The following is a 20,380-nucleotide window of genomic DNA, read 5'->3' as shown; positions in this document are numbered from 1 at the left end:
GCTGGCTAATGTTAGCTAGTCAACTTGCTAAATAGCGATTTTCGTAAATTAACTTTATGACAAAAGAATATGCACAAATGTTTGTCTTTACATTAACTAACATATTCCTCTCAATTGTAAATGTTTTGCTTGACTCGTTATGACGTTATAACAACTTACATCTGGTTCCACCATAATGTTTTGTCAGCCATCTTTGTTGAAGCACGGCACAAGGCAAGGGTGGCTCGCGCCAAAATTCTTCATTGGAACCACTCGATATGATTGGTCATAAAAAACCTTGGGACCAAAATGCATAATGAGTGCTCTATCTCCCCCTTGTGGTAATCTGGAGCAATGAAGCCATGACACTGGGTACCTCTAAGTCCCGCGGTGCAAGTTTGCATCTTCTAAAGTAGGAACCACTGTACGTGCAGATATGTGCACCACGTCATTGTTCTCTCATGCTCTGCTGTGGGTGCATGATGTCGCTTTCAAACGAGGGATTTCGTCGCTTACTACAGTAATTCTACTCATAGATTATGCATGTGTAACAGTATAATTTTAGTCCGTCCCCTCGCCGAGCTCGAACCAGGGACCCTCTGCACACATCAACTACTGACACCCACGAAGCATCGTTACCCATCGCACCACAAAAGCCGCGGCCCTTGCAGAGCAAGGGGAACCACTACTTCAAGTCTCAGAGCGAGTGACGTCGCCGATTGAAACACTATTAGCGCGCACCACCGCTAACTAGCTAGCCATTTCACATCGGTTACACATGTATGAACTACACATTGACACATCCAGCACAAATTGGAATGTTTATAAAAATACTTAGTAGTTGTCAGTATTCTGGAGCATGTCTTAAATGAGGCTTACACAAGTTGAGTTGCTCAAGTGCCTATGTGTATCCCAATGATGAAATAGTTACCACTTTGTTATGTTATTTAAATAATCCTATTATTAATTGTATAAGTCCATATTTGCCCTAGTCCACTGCATATGGGATAGTGTGCCATTTGGGACACACTCAGACTATTTGGCGGTAGACTGTAGGGCTAAAAGGGTAACTGGCTGGTTGACCTAAGGGCCTCGTCTAAAACCATACATATTGTATACCCTATAGCTCTGTGATACTCAAATGGCAGCTAAATATGTCTGGACCACCATGCCATTTTCTTTGCTAATGATATACATTCATTTAAAATAAAAACATCTACAATATTCATGCTCCTAATATGCAGAATTAAGGTAAAAAAGTATGTGATATCATTATTTTTAGGAATGTATTGATTATTATTATTATTATTACACTTAAAATGTTAGGATTTATGGATCTTGCGGAGTTGGTTAATGTTGCCTTTCAAAACTACTGTCTCATGACCTCTTTATTGTGTGTAATAAAATGGAATAATTCTTAATCTAATAGAGTATGGGTGACCTACAGAACAGAAACTCGCTCCACAAAATACCAAAGCTCTCCCGTAGCACTAGTACTGGAGCATCTTCCTTGTTTGCTTCCCAAATTACACACTAAAGAAGTTCACTAAATAGGGAATAGGGTGCCATTTAGGACACATTCCTTCTTTGCTTTATTTCATTATGATTTGATATCATGGTGGACGGAGGAGAAAGGGCTCTGCATCAATGTGTGGAGGAATCCTGGTGGCCATGATCAATGCTTTCTTCCCCCTGGTGAGTCTTTTATTGAATTTTCAAGATAAATTTATCAGGAGCCATTGTGGATCCACGTCTGGCTGACAGATTGATTTTCAGGAGAGGTTTTTCTCCTAATTTGAGTAGCAGGGACCCGGGTGGGCGGCTGTAAATTCACTTCTACCATAGAAAGGGGTAGGGTGGGTGACTAGAAGAGGAGGGAGACGGAGGGATCACAAACCTTAGTGCAGTAAGCAGGAGAGGAGAGCAGGGGTTCGATACACTGAGCTGGCTGCGTAATATCCTTCAGGGGAATGAAGGAATGATGCTGAACCCCTCAAAACCAAAAGAGCAGACCCCGAGCACTCACTTTGTCCATACAAACAAGATTAGACGGAATATGTCACACTGTCTGTCTATCGGTGGCAGGTAGCCTAGCGGTTAAGAGCGTTGTGCCAGTAATCAAAAGGTTGCTGGTTTGAATCCCCAAGCGGACTATGTGAAAAATCTGTTGATGTGACCTTAAGCAAGGCACTTAACCCTAATTGCTCCTTTAAGTTGCTCTGGATGTGTGTCTGCTAAATTACTTAAATGTATCTCATTGGGAGAGGAACAAGAAGATTGAACAACTGAATGCATTCAACTGAAATGTGCCTTCTACCTTTTACGCCAACTCCTCTGAATCAGAGAGGTGTGGGGGCTGCCTTAATCAACGTACACAAAGTTGTTGTTGGGGGTTAACTGCCTTGCTCAAGGACAAAAATACAGACTTTTCACCTTGCCAGCTCAGGGATCTGAACCACCAACCTTCTGGTTAGTGGCCCAACACACTTAACCACTCAGCTACCTGCCACACCAGAGGTGGAGGTACATGGTCAGCACAACATAACCACAAATATAGACAGTCAGTAGCTAGCTTCTCCCAACTTGGTTAGATAGTTGGAAAACACAACGATCATATCTTTCAGTGTTTACAACAAACACAGAAATATTAAAGATGCTAAACTTAAAAGGCAGCCATTTTGCTTCCACAGCTTTGTTTTCACACAGAACACAATGAATTAGTTATATAAAGCCTTCCAGCACCTGAAATAAAAAGCCATTCATATTTTAGAGAGAGAGGGAGTAGGGTGCATACTGTCTTCGTCCCAAATGGTGCCCTATTTCTTATGTAGTGCAATACTTTCGACCAGGGCCCACAGACCCATAGGGCTCTGGTCAAAAGTAGTGCACTGCATAAGGAATAGGGTGCAATTTGGGACACATTCATACTGTTGCAGTGCTCATCCACCTGATTGAATTTACTGACTGCACAATCTAACATACTCCATCTGTCCAGCACCAGAAGCTAGCAAGTCACACACCACATTGTGTGACCGGATTCAGGATCGTAGGCTTTTGATGCTATTTCCTACTTCAAAGTAGGGCTTTTTGAAAAAAAATATTGTGTTCTTTAACATAAGAACTTTCATATGCCTTAATTACAAGCTGGTCTGGGGTCCGTAAATATGAATAAATGAGCTATGTAGGAAGAAAGGAAGGGTCCATGATTGGCTGAGATAATTGAGGGGCATAATAGAGACTACACTCTAAAAATAAGAGGTTCCTGGAGTATCCTTTAGGGGTTCTTCAAATTGAAACTGTAGAAGAACCCCTATAAGTTCTTCAAAGAACCCATTAAAAGGGTTTTTCAAATAACCCCTTTTAAAGGATCCTCAAAGAACCTTTGAAGAACGTTTTGGGGTTAATTTTTTAACTACCCCCCCTCCCCTATTATTTTTTGTATTATTAATAATAATAAGGATAACAATAACACAATATTGTAAATGTCAGTGTTTATGATTTTCAGTGTCAAAGCAGGGGAAAAAAAAGTCTAAATATGAGGTAAACTCCCAGCAGAGCCCCAAGTCCAACTGGTATATCCTCTGGTATGTTAATGTTGATGTTCTCCATATCCATAGCAATGATTTTGCAGAGCATGGGGATCGAACAGGTTTCCTGTTATATTCATCAGAGGTGTAGGGAGGGTCTGTGAATCCAATAAATAGTAATTATACAGATGTTTAACAAACATGCACACAACAGTATTCATACCTTGTTTTTTTTGTAAATGTGAATGGGGAAAAAAACGTTTTTTATAATGGTGTTCATACACATACCTTGTCCATAATGTAGAGGCCTATGGGATTTTCATTGAAGAGGTACATGTGATCTGCATAACAAACCAATACCAATTGGCAATCCTTTGTATGCCTCCTCGTCTGTATACGTGTAGAGACGGACACAAAAATGAGCATATCAGTCATCTGCACCCAATACAGCTATTCTTATAGCTGTAAGGGATCTCGTCCTCCTCTTCTGAGGAGGAGAAGCGAGAAGGATCGGAGGACCAAAACACAGTGTGGTAAGTGTCCATAATGTTTATTTTAAAACATAAACTGAACACTATGAAATACAAATACACTCGCATTAACGGGACGCTCAGACCTTGAGAAAACAGATTCTCTGGTGTAATGAAACCAATATTTAATTATTTGGCCTGAATGCCAAGCATCATGTCTGGAGGAAACCTGGCAACTTTCCTACAGTGAAGAATGGTGTTGGCAGCATCATGCTGTAGGAATGTTTTTCAGCATCAGGGACTGGGAGACTAGTCAGGATCAAGGGAAAGATGAACGGAGCAAAGTACAGAGAGATGCTTGATGATAACCTGCTCCAGAGCACTCAGGACCTCAGACTGGGGCAAAGGTTCACCTTCCAACAGGACATCGACCCTAAGCACACAGCCAAGACATCACAGGAGTGACTTCGGGACAAGTCTCTGAATGTCCTTGAGTGGCCCAGCCAGACTTAAACCCGATCGAACATCTCTGGCGAGACCAGAAAATAGCTGTACAGTAACAACCCCATCTAACCTGACAGAGCTTGAGAGGATCTGCAAAGAAGAATGGAATAAACTCCCCAAATACATGTGTGCCAAGCTTGTAGCGTCATACCGAAGAACACTCGAGGCTGTAATCGCTGCCAAAGGTTCTTCAACAAAGTACTGAGTAAAGGCTCTGAATGCTTATGTAAATGTGATATTTCAGTAGATTCAGTAGAAAAATGGAATCCATTTTAGAATAAGGCTGTAATGTAACAAAATGTGGAAAAAGTCAGGGGGTCTGAATACTTTCTGAATGCACTAAAATATAAATAATAAAGGAGGGGGAACAGCAGGAGGAAAGAGAGGAAGGACAAGTGTTGTGTCCCAAGAAGTACACTATTGGCTATACCATATAGTGCACTACTTTTGACCAGATATCTATGGGCCCTGGAAGTGTACTGTATAGGGAATACAGTGCAATTCAGGACGCAGACAAGATTTTGATGAGTTCCCAGACATGAATATGTTGAGGAGATTTTGTGGCTGAATTAAAATGTCAGAGCAAGCTAAGCTGTTGTTCATGCAGACAGAAACAGGCCACATCAGGAGAGCGAGCAAATAGAGGAGTAGAGAGGAGATTGATAGGAGAGGAGATGATTGAAGAAAAGAAGAAGTGAAAATATCATGTCATATTTCTACAGCATGTTAGAGAAATCTGATCTCCTCGGAGTTAGTAAGAACTGGTCACACTCAACCTGATTACATTTCTATGAAACTATAATTATTTCTGCAAATGGCATAGGAAATTGGGGACAACACAAATGTCTTAAATCAAACATCTAAAGGGTCATTTTAGAAAAAATATGTAAATGGTCAGGATATCGTTCTGTCACAGTTAGATTATTTGTCTTCAGATCATTTGCAATCAGTCACGAGCACAGAGTGGCACAGACTATGGAAGTTTCTTTGTTTGTCCCAAGAGGAGTCCAATAATTGAAATGTACATATTCATTGCAAATCCTTTGTATTGAGATTGAGTGCCATTGTGAACTGACTCCGTCCCCTTTGTTTCTCATTACTCTTACAGCTCCACTCAGACGGGGACAGGGGTGACGGTAGCATACGATACGTCCTGACCGGTGATGGAGCCGGTAGTCTGTTCATCATCGATGAGAACTCTGGGGATATCCATGCCACTAAGAGATTGGACCGGGAGGAGAAGGCCTACTACACGCTCCGGGCCAAGGCCGTCAACAGAATCACTAACACCTCTCTAGAGGGAGAGTCAGAGTTTATCATCAAGATTCATGACATTAACGACAATGAGCCCAAGTTTACCAAGGACCCTTACTTCACAGAGGTACCTGAGATGTCCCCACTGGGTGCGTATGAACACCTACACCCTGACCCTTAATTCACACACATACCAGATAACCTCATGGTGCGTATGCCAGAAGTAGGCTACAGAGAACAGCCCTACATCCCATCTCACTCACTCCTTACCACAGACACCTACCAGGGCAGAAGTGGTTGAAATGTTTCTGGTTGTCAAGTCATAACCATGTCATCCAGTTTTGCCCTGTGTGTAACTGTAACTCATAGCCTGACTGACCATTGTTAAACAGTTCCACAGTTAAGCTGATAGCCCAGACATTATTATAGAAGAGGGGGATCGCATGCAGTCAGTGGTAATAATATATGCCATACTTGTATCTGCAATGGATTGCAGGATTAGAAGGCTTATGTGTGAGACAAGCTAAAGTTGTTACAAACAAATTCCTATCCTGTTGGATCAATGAGGGCTTTATCAATCATAATAATGAGAGGAAAGATTGTCCACATCCCAAATAGCACCCTATTCCCTATGTAGTGCACTACATTTGAGCAGGGCTCATAGGGAATAGGTTGCCATTTGGGGTGAATAAATTGAGTCGTTAAATGCGAATGATTACAGGCCATTAACTGTTTTATTACAGCCAAACAAACTAAGTGAAGCGGCCCAATGATGCTGATTATATTATATACTTGAGCTAATCTTATGAATACTCTGTCCAGTTATCAATTACAACACATTAAAAACTCTGTTTTTGCCTGGCGTATGTCAATAATGTAGACAATTAATCATGCAGTTCAGATATTAGGTAGTCTTGGGTATGTGAAGTATACACGTAACACTAAATAGTCACATAACACCGACAAGTGACAAACTGTCAGCCTGTTTACAAACTCTAAGTAAGAAAAGCAGTTGCCAATAGCCACAAGTGAGGTGTGCCTTGAAAGAGGGCCTGTTCTGGACCGGCCTTTATAGTGCAATCGACTGGACACTTTGTCCTGTGAAATACTGAGCATTCCCTCTTCAGAAAGCAAAGTGGTATCATCAAAGAAATTAGCTTGCACTTTATTTATTCAATTAAGAGGTTAAAGAGAAAAGTAACTTTCCGATGTTTGTGCAGCAATGTAAAGCGCCCCACTAGTTTCACCCGTGCAGACCTCACATTGGCACTGAATTAGAAGTTTCCGTTGGTCACGATTCCAATGTCAATTGCACAATTCTATATTTATGTTCATTGCCATTAAATAGTTCCACTCAATTAATTATTCTTATGCATTTAACGAGTCAACACTGGGCCCCACTAGGCATCGCTGGGAGGTACTATTTGACAAACACTTCTCCCCTTTGTTCTGTTGAAATATCATTCTCCGCCTCTTTGATAAGGAAAATGGATCACAGCCGTTGCCTTGGATAAGATATATGGTTGTTAGACACTCGAGATACACTAATATGTTTTTAGGGGTTTGCAAACAGCAGAGCTGCTATTCTGGCTGCTGGTACTGCTGCGTATGTATAGAGGGCATAGAATAGTATGCAGGGGGGTTGTGACGCCACCAAAGACTTCAGTTCAGCCCAGTTCACTTTATTGGCCTTATTCAGGAAGTTGTCTTGAATCTTGTGTTATTGAGTGTTCCCCAACGCCCTCCGACTCCATTCCATATGTATAACTTTGCTCACCAAGTTGCCCTCTTTTTTTCTCCTCCTCCTTCTTTCCTTCCCCAGGCACGGTGGTGACGCAGGTGACCGCTACAGACGCTGATGACCCTACATATGGTAACAGTGCCAGGGTGGTCTACAGCATCCTGCAAGGACAGCCATACTTCTCTGTAGAGCCCAACACAGGTCAGTGTTAACAGACCCTGTCTTTTTATTTTTTTATTTTTTCTATTTTACCCTGTTTTCTCTCCAATTTCGTGGTATCCAATTGTTTAGTAGCTACTATCTTGTCTCATCGCTACAACTACCGTATGGGCTCGGGAGAGACAAAGGTTGAAAGTCATGCGTCCTCCGATACACATCCCAACCAAGCCGCACTGCTTCTTAACACAGCGCGCATCCGACCCGGAAGCCAGCTGCACCAATGTGTCGGAGGAAACACTGTGTACCTGGCAACCTTGGTTAGCCCGCCACAGGAGTCGCTGGTGCGCGATGAGACAAGGATATCCCTACCGGCCAACCCCTCCCTAACCCGGACGACGCTAGGCCAATTGTGCGTCGCCCCACGGACCTCCCGGTTGCGGCCGGTTACGACAGAGCCTGGGCGCGAACCCAGAGTCTCTGGTGGCACAGCTGGCGCTGCAGTACAGCACCCTTAACTACTGCGCCACCCGGGAGGCCCCAGACCCTGTCTTTTTGTTTTTCTGTAGACAGAAAGGAGAATTAGGGTCAGTTACAATGCAAATACAGAGTTCTATAATATTTACCCTCTACAGTCTATCTGAGGCTCAAGGGAGCAAAGTTCCCAGGGAAGTATACACAAGGTGCCATTAACCTGCCTCACTGAAGATTCAACTAACACCTGAATGGTTCCCAAATCCATACTGCGAGTGAACCAGGATACGAACAGTGTACTCCCCCTCACTACCACGTCTGGAGACTCTGTGTGTGTGTGTGTGTGTGTGTGTGTGTGTGTGTGTGTGTGTGTGTGTGTGTGTGTGTGTGTGTGTGTGTGTGTGTGTGTGTGTGTGTGTGTGTGTGTGTGTGTGCGTGCGTGCGTGTGCGCTCACCACGGCTATTAACTCCCGTGTCAGACTGAAGAGACATGACAGAAAAGAAGGACAGAATTTCCGCCAGCCGCCGCTTTTTGATCCCACTGCTCCGTCACCACTGCTATATTTAATCATTTGTAATGTGTGCTTTGGAATGGATCCCAAATGTGTTCTTTGCTTGAACAAAAGGGAAATGGCGACCCCCAAAAAAATATATTTGCAGTTTTAATCGCAGGATTAACAGTAATGTGGTTTATGCCAGATGTGCCATGTAAACTGACATCCCCCCCAACACAAAGGCAGGCTTGGACATCATAAGCATGATTCTCTCTCTCGCTCTGTGTCTATGACTGTGAGGAGAATAAGAATAAGAGTGAATGAGGGAGAGTAGCAAAAAACGAGAGAGGGAGTGGGAAAGATAAAAAGATAGAAAGAAGAGAGAGAGAGAGAGAGAGAGAGAGAGAGAAAAGACAGAGAGTGAGATTAAGAAAGAATAGAGGGAGAACGAGAGAGAGAGAGAGAGAGAAGAAAGATAAAGAGAGAGAAAGCTAGTGTAGAGAGATGTATTCAGAGTGTACTGGTGTATACATACAGTACACACACATACTGTATATCTATGTATTGTTCCCCCTCAGAACTACTTGAATGGACTAGCATGTTTTTTTAGTTGCTAGCTGTCCATCAGCGAGTGAGATACACACACACACACACTCCTCTGTGTCTCCCTCCTCCCCTGCTGCCACATCCTAAGTGATGAAAGAGCAGGATTTTTAGTTTTATACCCCTGCGTTCACCGTGCGTTTCACCAACGCTGCTCAGAACTAGGTTTGAATGATGTGCACCTCACATCCCCTATTGTTTGATATTCAATTAATTTCCTCTTCGGAAAAAGTGTTAGTGCTATAAATATCTATATCGATCAGAAGTATCTCGTCTTGCATCACTTTGATCGTCTGTCCTGACTGTCTGTCCTTCACATTCAGGTGTGATCAAGACAGCCCTGCCTAACATGGACAGGGAGACCAAGGAGAACTATGTGGTTGTGATCCAGGCTAAAGACATGGCTGGACAGATGGGTGGGTTATCAGGGACCACCACAGTCAGCATTACCCTCTCTGATGTCAATGACAACCCACCACGCTTCCCAAAGAGTGAGTATAGTGCACAAAAACAGACAGATGTGTGTATGCACATGCACTCACTCACACACACACACACATAAGCACACACACTCGCGCACATGCGCTCATCCACGCACGCACGCACGCACACACACACACACACACACACACACATCAGTCCCCTGAATATAAAACTCAGTTCACTATACAGGCTTGTGCCAACCAGGCAGCCTCCATCTGGTGGCAATTTCAAAATGAATGTGGATTATTGCAGCAAGTATTACTGTGCTGCTGTGGCGTGTGTCTGTGTGTGTGTGTGTGTGTGTGTGTGTGTGTGTGTGTGTGTGTGTGTGTGTGTGTGTGTGTGTGTGTGTGTTTGTGTGTGGCAGTGCTGCTCTCTTGAAGGCTTGGCATAATTAAATGTAGAGCCATATGAGAGAGTGAAGGGTCCTGCACAGTGCATCAGATCGGCCTGCTAATCCCTCTTAAATGAAAAGAGTACACTGTGGGTTTTATCTTCTTCACTCTTTCTCTGTCGCTCTCTCTTTATCTCTAACTCTATCACTTTCATTCTCTTTCTCTCTGTCATTCTCCATCTCTTTCTCTTGCTCTCTCTAACGCTCTCAATGTCACCGTGTGTGGCTCCGCTACTGTCCTTTGTTTCTCGTGTTTCTTCTCCTTCCTCGTCCTCACTTTCAGTGTTTCTTTTTTGCCATTCATCTTTTTCTCATACACTCCTCTCCCACTTTCCTTCAATCTCCTCTCACACATTGTCTCCTGTCCCTCTCTTTCCCTTGCTCTCTCCCTTTCTGGTGCATCTGGTGAATTGCAAAGGCAGCTGCATCAGATTGACAGATTACTGGTGTCATTTTGTTTCCCCTCAGTAACAGCAGTGTGTGTGTGTGTGTGTGCTTCTGTGTCTCTGTGTTTATCTCTGTGTGTTTGCGTGTGTGTGTGGGCGTGTTACACTCGGTTAGAATCAACGCGCACAAGCCAAACAGCTCTTCACGTGACAAAACTCACACAAACGTAGAAACCCTGACTCCGTTTATCACCCTCTACAACAGGGAGACAAACACTGTCCCTGCACCTAACCTCAATGGACAGAACAAGAAGGGAGTGTGATATGTGTGTGTGTGGTTTTACTATCCTTGTGGAGACCATAAATCCTCACAAGGATAGTTATGGTTAGGGGTTACGGTTAGGGTTAAGGAAAATAGGATTTTGAATGGGAATTAATTGTTTGTTCCCTACAACGATAGTAAAACAAAAATGTCTGAGTCTGTGTGTGTGCCCATGCCTTTGTGTGTGAGCGTGTGTGTGTGTACACTTGCGTGCCTGCATGCAAGATGTGTGTGTGGGACCTGCCGACTCAGGCGTTGTCCAGAATGATGTCAGCATGTTTTATGATGGTGTCAGTGGTGTTTGTATATGCAGCCCATGTGTATATCAGGTCCATCCCTCTGCAGACCAGGCCAGCTATTTATTGAAGCATATGAGATACAGTGGGGTGCTCAAGTTGGCAGACAGGGACGCATCAATTTATATGGCTCAAACCAGGAAATCATCTGGTGAAAATAACTAGCTATGCATGGGCCAATGTTTTCAGAATTGAATAAATAAATTATGCAAGATTGATTGATCTTGGCTTTGAAGATGTACAGTATTTAAAAGTATAGTTTAGTTTAGGGGTTGATCCAGGTGCTACAGATGGAAAAAACGAACATGCGTATTTCTTTCCTCCAGGTCTGTATGAGTTCAAAGCTCCCGAGTCGACAGAACCGGGCTCGACAGTGGCCGTGCTGCGAGCTACGGACGCTGACATCGGCAGGAACGCTGAGATGAACTACAGAATCACCAGCAGCGACGGCCCCTCCATGTTCGACATCTCAACCAATAGGAGCACACAGGATGGTGTCATCACCCTCAGGAAGGTCAGTGAATGGCTGGATTCCAAATCTACCACTACCCTTTGTCCCTAGTCCCTATTCCTTCGCTCCTAATCCCTAGGTCACTCCTTCAGTATGGCTGGATTCCAAATCACTCCTAGTCCCTTGTTAATGGGGCATTCGACCCTACTCCCTAGGTGTTATCACTCTCAGAAAGTTCAGTATGGCTGGATTCGAAATTGAACCGTAACCCCTATAAACACTAGATCAAGGTTTCCCAAACTCGATCCTCGGGGCCCCAAGGGGTGCACGTTTTAGTTTTTACCCTAGCACTACACAACTGATTCAAATAATCAACGAATCCTCAAGCTTTGATAACTTGATTCAGCTGTGTAGTGTTCGGGCAAAAACCAAGACGTGCACCCCTTGGAGAGAGCTTGGGAAACACTGCGCTAGACTGTACGACTGTCCACACTTGTTCAAAATGTTTGCATTCCAAATCAACCCCTAACCAGTACTCCCTAGGGCCCTAAAAGTATCTAGTAGATTTAAGTGATATGGTAACAGCTTCACCTTGCTTTTTGAAAGGGTGGATTTTGCCACATTGCTATCCAGTCATGTCAGATTGTACATTCACATGCTCAGATAGGATGCATTCTTAGTCACGGTTTCTGAGTGCAGATCAGATTGATGCTGGGTATTTATTTCACCAGAACCAGCCAGTAGTCCTCTGGGTGCTCTGAGCTATAGTATGTTTTGATGTATTAAACAGAATCAGATTGTTGCTTTATCAAACGCCCTCTTATCCTCTAGTGTGGCTTTAAATCGATCACGCCACTTCCACCAGGTCGTCATTGAGTGGAGGGAGATGTAATTGCCTTCTGCTGATGCTACCGTTGTAATGCTATTGGAGGGATCTCGGCTCGCTCTCTCTCGCTCTGTGTGTATGTGCGGGCGTGTGCATGTGCGTGTGTACAGGGTCTGGTCTACAGCCGAGCCTACTTTAATTAAATGGCTCATCTAGGTAAAAGGGCATGCCATTTCTCCTGTACCACTAGCACTGTCACCAAACAACACATGCTCATGTTGACATCATTAAACCCCTGTCTTGAGGAAAAGCCAAGCAAGGACAAAAAAATAAATCAACGATTTATTGAGTATGAAGGGTCATATCAAATGTCTGTATTTGTTTGATATCAAGTTCGGTACAGGCAGACAATGGCCAGTTGAAAGCTCATTGGCATTGAAAAACCTGCACTGATGCAAGTGCACACACACACACACACACACACACCTACCTCTCTGGTTAAATGACTGCATTTGATTTGGCAGTAGCTCCCTCACAGCTAAAGGCACACGTCAGATGTGTTCTTTCCAGAGAGCGGTTGGTGTGATGACACTCTTAAAGATGAAGCACAGAGCCAGAGGTTTCATCCCATGGCTAGTGTTTCCATAGCATAGACCAGTCATTTCCTTTCAAAGCCATGAAGGAAATAATATATAATAATGATAATAATAATACATGGTATTTATATAATGGACCCAAAGTCGCTTAGAAGCAAACAAGTGCACACTTCAGGAGAAAGGAGAGATTATTGGGGTTCACACACAAGAAGAGGAGACCTTTTTAAACCTTTTTTACACCACGTACCTGAGTAAATTTACTCAAGACAAAATGTAATGCTAATTGTGTGGCGCTCATATTTGTCCTATTTTCACACGCGCATGTGTGAATTGGAAACTTATTTTTGCATATCCCAACTCTTCCGATACACCCTCGGAGAGTGGGGTCACTGCCAGGGGCTGCCGTTATCAAATCAAATCCAATTATATTAGTCACATGCGCCGAATACAACAGGTAGACCTTACAGTGAAATGCTTACTTACGAGCCCCTATCTAACAATGCAGTTTAAAAAATAAAAATATGAGTAAGAATAAGAAATAAAAGTAACAAGTAATTAAAGAGCAGCAGTAAAATAACAATAGCGAGACGATACACAGGGGGGTACCGGTACAGAGTCCATGTGCGGGGGCTCCGGTTAGTTGAGGTAATATGTACATGTAGGTAGAGTTATTAAAGTGACTATGCATAGATGATAACAACAGAGAGTAGCAGCGGTGTAAAAGGGGGAGGGGGGGGGGTGTTCAGGATTAGATGTTCAGGAGTCTTATGGCTTGGGGGTAGAAGCCGTTTAGAAGCCTCTTGGACCTAGACTTGGTGCAATTAGGGTTAAGTGCCTTGCTCAAGGGCACAACAACAGATCTTTCACCTTGTCGGCTTGGGGATTTGAACTAGTGTAATGTAATATAGATATCGCCAATAGCTGGATGAGTCACCATTTAGTTTGGTTGGAAATGATCCAACCATAATGTCGGTTGGTGGAAATCCCCATCGACTGAGGATGAGGGGTCTCCATTATGTATGTTGAATAATAATAAACTACATTTATCAATCTGACTCCATTATTATGTGAATGCTATAGGCCCATACCCGCATCCAGTGGGTATAGCCAAGGTTGCGAGCCTTGAGTAACCACTCAGAATACTATAAGATACACATGTCTAGGTTTACTGTTATGCAATTATTAAGAGGCTGAGGAACAAGGAGCTAATATCTGGCAATTAATGTCCTAGCATCAAATTATTGAGTTGTCCTCAGCTCAGAGATGCACAGTTAGAGACCAAGCGTACTGTATATGCTATGTGTATTGTGTAATTAACAACTATCAATAGCCCTATTCAATTATAGGCACATAGTCAATCAAATAATTACTCTGTAAAACGAGGAATGCATTTGCTCAATTCAACTAATAGAATGTATTACGAAATAATTGACACTCAAACAATTAGAGTGCACATGAAATACATACATTACAAAGTAACACAGAGTAAATTACTATCCCCAATAGGCTAAGACTTAACATGGTTACATGTGTCTTCAGTTCAGAATCATCTCTAAGAGACAAACGGTGTGTTTGATACGCGCAGGAGCTCGAATTAAAATGACGTAGCACTTTGCGAGTGAAAACGGAAACAGGAAAACACACCCAGATTCGAATCTAATCAACTCAATTTGAATGTTATGACCAGACAATAGGAATGTGCCTGATAACCAGTCAACCCAACATACAATTTCAATCCACTTGAAAAATACATCAACCAGAAAACATACAATGCAATAAGACATATCGAAATGTGCAGCTCTTTATAAGCTCTTGAAACAAACAAACAATTTAATTCACACAGTAACATTAATTTCGTTGATTCAAGTTTCATCAGTCTTCACACCTTTCCTGGTGACAGTGACCCTAGGATTTCCACGAGAACTTCGCATCCTGGAGATTGCTACAGCAAAGGTGTGACTCGCTCCTGTGAGATGCAAATATACCGCTATCACTCCGGACAATGCCGTGTTGAATCAACACACCAGGCTGGTTTCAGCAAGTCACCAGTCGCGAGTATATTACCTTCTCACGTTCTTCTACTACACTAGCAACAGTCCGGTTACTGGCCCAACGCTCTAGCCACTAGGCTCCCTGTCACCCCAGACACTAGAAAGCAGTCGTTGAGTCGTTAAGTTACACTGAATTAATTCAATTGTTGATATTGTGTGTGTCTTCGACGAGGATTGTGTTGCAAGTCACAGGATTTGTCTGTGTGAGAGGGGAAGTGAATTAAAAATGTGTCAACTGACGAGGGACAGAGAGGTTGAGTCACACTGAATCAATTCAATTGTTGATAGAGTGCGCGTTGTTTGGTGTGTCTGTGCATGCGTGCGTGTGTGTGTGTGCGTGTGTGTGTGTGTGTGTGTGTGTGTCTGTGTCTGTGCGTGTGTGTGTGTGTCTGTGCGCTTGTGTGTGTGTGTGTGTGTTGCTTAGACAAGGAGGGTGTTGCATGTCACAGGATTTGTCTGTGTGAAAAGGAAAGGAAGTGGAATAGAAATGTGTCATCTGGCGATTGAGTGCGTGTGAGTTGTTAACCCTCTCTTCTCCACTCTCCCTCTGTCTCCTCAGTCTCTGGACTTTGAGAGGAAACGGTCCTACACTCTAAGGATCCAGGTGGAGAACTCCAACCCTGACCCTCGGTTCCTGCGCTATGCGGCGACCACGGACGGGGCGACGGTCAAACTGATCGTGGAGGATGTGGACGAGCCGCCCGTGTTCGACCGGGTCGGCTATGTCATGGAGGTCAAAGAAGACGTGGCAGTAGGCACAATCATTGGATCAGTCAGCGCCACAGATCCAGACAGCAGCCGCAGTCCCGTCAGGTACTACGCACACACACAAACACACACATTGGGGAGGGGAGAGGACAGACACATGCACACACACACATACACACTTATCTGTTGTTATTAATCAGCGAAGGAGTTCAGCCGACTGAATTATTGAGAATATTAGAAAGGCAATTAGCACCCCAACAGCAACAGATTTAACAATCTTAGACTAACTGTCAGAAACGAGAGGGGCAAATAGTGTGTCTGTATGTGTGTGTGTTTGTCTGTGAGAGTGTAGGGCGCATTTAGATAGATAGATGCTAACAATGTTGGTTGTTCAGAAAAAAGGAGTAAAAATAGTGGCTGTGAAAGGGGAGAGTGGAAGAGTGTGGATATGGAATAGAGGGAAGATTGGGGTAGGGGGTGCGATGGTACACGATACCTGAGCGACTGATCGCCCTTGTTCACACACTGTGTGTGTGTGTGTGTGTCTGTGTGTGTGTGTGTGTGTGTGTGTGTGTGTGTGAGTTGGGTGGGTGCACATAAATGGTGTGTGTGTGTGTGTCTGTGTGTGTGTGTGTGAGTGGGTGCACATAAATGGTGTGTGTGTGTGTGTGTGTGTGTGTGTGTGTGTATGCCTTTGTGTGTGTGTGTGTGTGTGTGTGTGTGTGTGTGTGTGTGTGTGTGTGTGTGAGTTGGGTGGGTGCACATAAATGGTGTGTGTGTGTGTCTGTGTGTGTGTGTGTGTGTGAGTGGGTGCACATAAATGGTGTGTGTGTGTGTGTGTGTGTGTGTGTATGCCTTTGTGTGTGAGTGTGTGTGTGTGTGTGTGTGTGTGTGTGTGTGTGTGTGTGTGTGTGTGTGTGTGTGTGTGTGTGTGTGTGTGTGTGTGTGTGTGCGTGTGTGTGTATGCCTTTGTGTTTGTCCATGATAGCACAGATACATATTTTTGAAGTCATTCTATTTTTAGACGAACGACCAATCCACAACTGTCAGTCATCCAAATTGCTTTCAAATTGGATGATATTTGTAGCAGTAGGATGTATTGTTGTGATAATGTGGCACTGGATTTCTATAAAAAGAATGCAAGGACATTTATACTTGTTTGTTATGTGCAGATACGGGTACTCGGTAGAACAGCGCACAGACAAAGGCAGGGTGCATAATATTCCTGCGAACGTGAAGAAGCTTATACACTGCCTCACTGCCAACAGTGCATTGGGTTTATGTGAAAACAAAGTGAGGAAGCTAATACTTGTTTGCTATGTGCAGGTACTCTATTGACCGGCGTACAGACATGGACAGGGTGCTCAACGTGCACCCAGGTAACGGCTCAGTGTTCATGCTGAGGACTGTGGACAGAGAGGACATCGCCTGGCACAATGTCTCTGTTATTGCCACTGAGTTCAGTAAGTACCATGTTTTTTTTTTATTTCACCTTTATTTAACCAGGTAGGCCAGTTCAAATCAAATCAAATCAAATTTTATTTGTCACATACACATGGTTAGCAGATGTTAATGCGAGTGTAGCGAAATGCTTGTGCTTCTAGTTCCGACAATGCAGTAATAACAAGTAATCTAACTAACAATTCCAAAACTACTGTCTTGTACACAGTGTAAGGGGATAAAGAATATGTACATAAGGATATATGAATGAGTGATGGTACAGAGCAGCATAGGCAAGATACAGTAGATGGTATCGAGTACAGTATGTACAAATGAGATGAGTATGTAAACAAAGTGGCATAGTTTAAAGTGGCTAGTGATACATGTATTACATAAGGATACAGTCGATGATATAGAGTACAGTATATACGTATGCATATGAGATGAATAATGTAGGGTAAGTAACATTATATAAGGTAGCATTGTTTAAAGTGGCTAGTGATATATTTACATCATTTCCCATCAATTCCCATTATTAAAGTGGCTGGAGTTGAGTCAGTGTCAGTGTGTTGGCAGCAGCCACTCAGTGTTAGTGGTGGCTGTTTAACAGTCTGATGGCCTTGAGATAGAAGCTGTTTTTCAGTCTCTCGGTCCCAGCTTTGATGCACCTGTACTGACCTCGCCTTCTGGATGATAGCGGGGTGAACAGGCAGTGGCTCGGGTGGTTGATGTCCTTGATGATCTTTATGGCCTTCCTGTGACATCGGGTGGTGTAGGTGTCCTGGAGGGCAGGTAGTTTGCCCCCAGTGATGCGTTGTGCAGACCTCACTACCCTCTGGAGAGCCTTACGGTTGAGGGCGGTGCAGTTGCCATACCAGGTGGTGATACAGCCCGCCAGGATGCTCTCGATTGTGCATCTGTAGAAGTTTGTGAGTGCTTTTGGTGACAAGCCGAATTTCTTCAGCCTCCTGAGGTTGAAGAGGCGCTGCTGCGCCTTCTTCACGATGCTGTCTGTGTGAGTGGACCAATTCAGTTTGTCTGTGATGTGTATGCCGAGGAACTTAAAACTTGCTACCCTCTCCACTACTGTTCCATCGATGTGGATAGGGGGGTGTTCCCTCTGCTGTTTCCTGAAGTCCACAATCATCTCCTTAGTTTTGTTGACGCTGAGTGTGAGGTTATTTTCCTGACACCACACTCCGAGGGCCCTCACCTCCTCCCTGTAGGCCGTCTCGTCGTTGTTGGTAATCAAGCCTACCACTGTTGTGTCGTCCGCAAACTTGATGATTGAGTTGGAGGCGTGCGTGGCCACGCAGTCGTGGGTGAACAGGGAGTACAGGAGAGGGCTCAGAACGCACCCTTGTGGGGCCCCAGTGTTGAGGATCAGCGGGGAGGAGATGTTGTTGCCTACCCTCACAACCTGGGGGCGGCCCGTCAGGAAGTCCAGTACCCAGTTGCACAGGGCGGGGTCGAGACCCAGGGTCTCGAGCTTGATGACGAGCTTGGAGGGTACTATGGTGTTGAATGCCGAGCTGTAGTCGATGAACAGCATTCTCACATAGGTATTCCTCTTGTCCAGATGGGTTAGGGCAGTGTGCAGTGTGGTTGAGATTGCATCGTATGTGGACCTATTTGGGCGGTAAGCAAATTGGAGTGGGTCTGCTGGAGCGCATGCTACGGGTGGGTGTTGCTATGGTGACCAGTGAGCTGAGATAAGGCGGGGCTTTACCTAGCAAAGACTTATAGATTTAATTTTGGAATGAAGATGCTTAAAATGAGTCTGGTAGGAGAGTTTACAGTCTAACCAGACACCTAGGTATTTGTAGTTGTCCACATATTCTAGGTCAGAACCGTCCAGAGTAGTGATGCTAGTCCGGCGGGCAGGTGCGGGCAGCAAACGGTTGAAGAGCATGCACTTAGGTTTACTAGCATTTAAAAGCAGTTGGAGGCCAAGGAAGGAGTGTTGTATGGCGTTGAAGCTCATTTGGAGGTTTGTTAGCACAGTGGCCAAAGAAGGGCCAGATGTATACAGAATAATGTCGTCTGTGTAGAGGTGGATAAGAGAATCAACAGCAGCAAGAGCGACATCATTGATATGCACAGAGAAAAGAGTCGGCCCGAGAATTTAACCCTGTGGCACCCCCATAGAGACTGCCAGAGTTCCAGACAAAAAGGCCCTCCAATTTGACACACTGAATTCTATCTGAGACGTAGTTGGTGAACCAGCTGAGGCAGTCATTTGAGAAGCCAAAGCTGTTGAGTCTGCCAATAAGAATGCAGTGATTGACAGAGTCGAAAGCCTTGGCCTTGTTGATCATTGATGTACGTGTGTGTTTGTGTGTGTGCATGTGTGTGCATGTGTGTGTGTGTGGTGAATTAGTACAGTACTTTCTAGTTACATGTACAGTAGTATGAGTAGTTGAGTTTGCATCATTGTATCAACAAGACAAAGCAGATCTACTTCTATAGCCCCCAAATCCAATATGGACCTTGAATCCAGTTCCACATAACAAAATATGTAATCATGGACTGATTCAGACCTGGGACACCAGATCAGGTACAACAACATACCAGACTTACTCCAGACCTCATAGGGCAGTGCTTGCTTTGCGTTTGTTCATCTCCCCCTACTGGGTGCGAGCCACTGTCGTAGTGTAAGATTTGAATACCCCTGTTCTACAGTATTTTCCACTGTGAGCAGGGGTATTCAGATCTTACACTACGCGGTCCTGCTGGTTTTCTATTCTACCTGGTAATTTATTGCACCCACTTGCCGTCGCCGGACTAAATCAGTCTCTGATTAGAGGGTAAGAATGAAAAAAAGCAGTGGAACTGACTTCAAAGTCTAGATTTGAATTTGAGGGACTTACACCAAAGTGCTTGCTGAGACACAGAACAGTATCATAATTGTATCAAAGGCATTTATTGTATTTTACTTGGTGTTGTTATTAAATGTCATGTCCCTTTGTTACACAGACAACCCACGGCTGATGAGTCGTGTACCAGTCTATGTTAGAGTACTGGACGTTAATGACAACGCTCCTACGTTCGCCACTTACTACGAGACATTTGTCTGTGAAAACGCCAAGGCTAACCAGGTAATGGAAAACAATGTACAATTATTTTAAACCCCCTACAGCAGGTCTTCTTTGCCACCTAAGGTCCCCAACTGATCTAACATTTATCAGTTTATAAACTTCGTCAGTTAACACATTCGTCTTGTTC

At 43.9% G+C, this 20,380-nt stretch overlaps 1 protein-coding gene across 1 annotated transcript in view; it reads left to right on the top strand.

Annotated features, from left to right (window-relative positions):
* LOC139367230 (cadherin-6-like) overlaps positions 1-20,380 on the top strand; it is a 43,247-nt gene that overhangs the window by 17,461 nt on the left and 5,406 nt on the right. Inside the window, exons 2-8 of the mRNA XM_071105452.1 lie at positions 5,589-5,883; positions 7,557-7,676; positions 9,526-9,693; positions 11,410-11,597; positions 15,567-15,820; positions 17,042-17,178; positions 20,132-20,253. Coding sequence (XP_070961553.1) covers positions 5,589-5,883; positions 7,557-7,676; positions 9,526-9,693; positions 11,410-11,597; positions 15,567-15,820; positions 17,042-17,178; positions 20,132-20,253 — 1,284 coding nt within the window. The remainder of the gene's footprint in view (positions 1-5,588; positions 5,884-7,556; positions 7,677-9,525; positions 9,694-11,409; positions 11,598-15,566; positions 15,821-17,041; positions 17,179-20,131; positions 20,254-20,380) is intronic.

The sequence above is a fragment of the Oncorhynchus clarkii genome, chromosome 15, assembly GCF_045791955.1.
Source record: "Oncorhynchus clarkii lewisi isolate Uvic-CL-2024 chromosome 15, UVic_Ocla_1.0, whole genome shotgun sequence".
NCBI classification, from domain to species: Eukaryota; Metazoa; Chordata; class Actinopteri; order Salmoniformes; family Salmonidae; genus Oncorhynchus; species Oncorhynchus clarkii.
Note: the sequence above shows the minus strand (reverse complement) of the source record. Positions and strands in the feature narration are given on the sequence as shown.